Source organism: Carlito syrichta, unplaced genomic scaffold, assembly GCF_000164805.1.
Source record: "Carlito syrichta isolate Samal-C Ts95f unplaced genomic scaffold, Tarsius_syrichta-2.0.1 Scaffold297353, whole genome shotgun sequence".
Classification (NCBI taxonomy): Eukaryota; Metazoa; Chordata; class Mammalia; order Primates; family Tarsiidae; genus Carlito; species Carlito syrichta.
Window position 1 is genome coordinate 24,925 of NW_007241449.1, and position 1,895 is coordinate 26,819.

Below are 1,895 nucleotides of genomic sequence, written 5' to 3' on the forward strand. Positions count from 1 at the left end.
GGCCACGCCCACCCGGTTCGGGCTCCTCCCCTAAGCCTCGCACATCCGGGCCCCCAGCACCTCCAACATCGTCTACACACTGCTCGAGGCCGGCTAGTGTGTCTCTGCCCTTAAACAGTCCATCGCTGGTCCCTCCAGCATCTTCCTAGCCGCGCCCTGTCCAGAGCCTCGCCTTCACGGCATTGACCCCGCCTACTCCCTCTAGGCCACGCCCATGTAGCCTATGGGACCTCCCACCTGCCCAAATTGGGCGCCAGGGTATGTTTCTTACATATATAAGGAGCTCATTCCACCCTTACCCCCGTGCTCGCTCCTGCTGGTGAGTCCTCAGGATGGGGGTGACAGGGTGACGGGGGGATTCCGGAGTGTTGAACCCAGTGGTCCTGGCGGGGTAGGAGGGGTTCTCTGGCTGGCCCAGGTGGGCTCTGAGCCCAGACGAATTCTCTCCGCCTCTTCCTTCCACCAGGAGGAGGAACCCTCGGGGCCCAGCCCGGACATGCCCGCCACGGCAGAGCCCGTCTCCAGTGAGACCGACCAGGAGGTGCTGTACCCAGTTGTGCCTCCTGCAGCCCCCGCCCCCACGGCCGAGGAGACAGGCCCTGACCGGGCAGCCACACCCCTAGGATGGGAACGCGGAGGGCCACAGCCAGGTGCCTCCCCAGCCCCAGACAGCTGCCAGCCTGGCCCTGGACCCAGCCCTGGCCCGACCAGCACAGTCTCCGGGACCATCGAGGAGCTGCGGCCTCCCAGACGACGCCCACCGCCAGGTGACCTGTGATGGGGCCTTCTGGGGAGTCACAGGCCCTGAACGATAGGCATAAGGAATAGAAAGTATTTCCAAACTCGGAGTCCATCTAGAGGGATGTCAGTCATCATTTATTGGCTAACCAAGTGTATGCCAGGCTGTGGCTCCGGTGATGAGCCTGGCCAATCCTGCTCCTGCCCTGTGGCAGATGGGTCTGTTGCTGGAATCAGGGAGTAAAGGCCCCAGCGGGGAACCAGCCGGGTAATTCCAGCATCATATCTGTGTCCCCTGAGGCAGAGCCCTGGGGGTGGGGGCACCTTTAGTGGAGAAGAGACCATTGACCCCTGTTCTGTGCCTCCCGCAGGGAAGCAAATACCCTGCTCCAGCCCTGGCTGCTGCCTTAGTTTTCCCAGCGTTCGTGACCTGGCACAGCATCTGCGCACCCACTGCCCACCTACACAGTCCCTGGAAGGTAGGGTCAGGACAGGTCCTGGGGAGGCAGGCTTGGGTGGGAAGCGGGCAGAGCTCTCCGGGGCCCTCCTTGGCCACCCCACCGCTCTGACCTTCGTCCCCCCCAGGCAAGCTGTTTCGCTGCTCGGCCCTGAGTTGCACCGAGACCTTCCCCAGCATGCAGGAGCTGGTGGCACACGGCAGGCTGCACTACAAGCCCAACCGCTATTTCAAGTGAGACCCCGATCACCCCCCAGCCCGCCCCGTGTGTGAGGTCCTGGCTTTCTCCCTTCCCAGTAAGGGGATTCGGGCCTGGTGGTGGGCGTGGCCTTGGGCAAGCCCCACCCTACGTGCCCGCAGGAGAGACTGGTACCTGGAGCAGGTCGCCAGCACTTGAGAGCGTGGAAGGAGCGGGGCCTGCGTGGGTATGGCTCCGCCCAGCCTCCCTTTACCTCCCAGGTGGCAAGCCAGCCCCCTAAGTTAAACTCGAGACTTCCTTTCGCATCTTCCCAGGGCTCCGACCCGAAGGGGTCCGGAAGGGTGCCGGCCGCAATAATGGGGGCGCTTGGGCGAGCTCCTTCTGCGCAGGTGGGGGCCTCCCCTCCGCGACCTGGGGCCCGGCTCCCTTCCCCCGCCCGCAGGCCCAGCCCCGCCCTCTGCCCGCCCCCAGGTGTGAGAACTGCCTCCTGCGCTTCCGCAC

At 64.8% G+C, this 1,895-nt stretch overlaps 1 protein-coding gene across 1 annotated transcript in view; it reads left to right on the plus strand.

The window, feature by feature from the left end:
- ZNF414 (zinc finger protein 414) overlaps positions 1-1,895 on the plus strand; it is a 5,011-nt gene that overhangs the window by 450 nt on the left and 2,666 nt on the right. The window contains exons 2-5 of the mRNA XM_021710698.1: positions 467-767; positions 1,110-1,217; positions 1,324-1,429; positions 1,866-1,891. Of these exons, the coding sequence (XP_021566373.1) occupies positions 467-767; positions 1,110-1,217; positions 1,324-1,429; positions 1,866-1,891 (541 nt within the window). The remainder of the gene's footprint in view (positions 1-466; positions 768-1,109; positions 1,218-1,323; positions 1,430-1,865; positions 1,892-1,895) is intronic.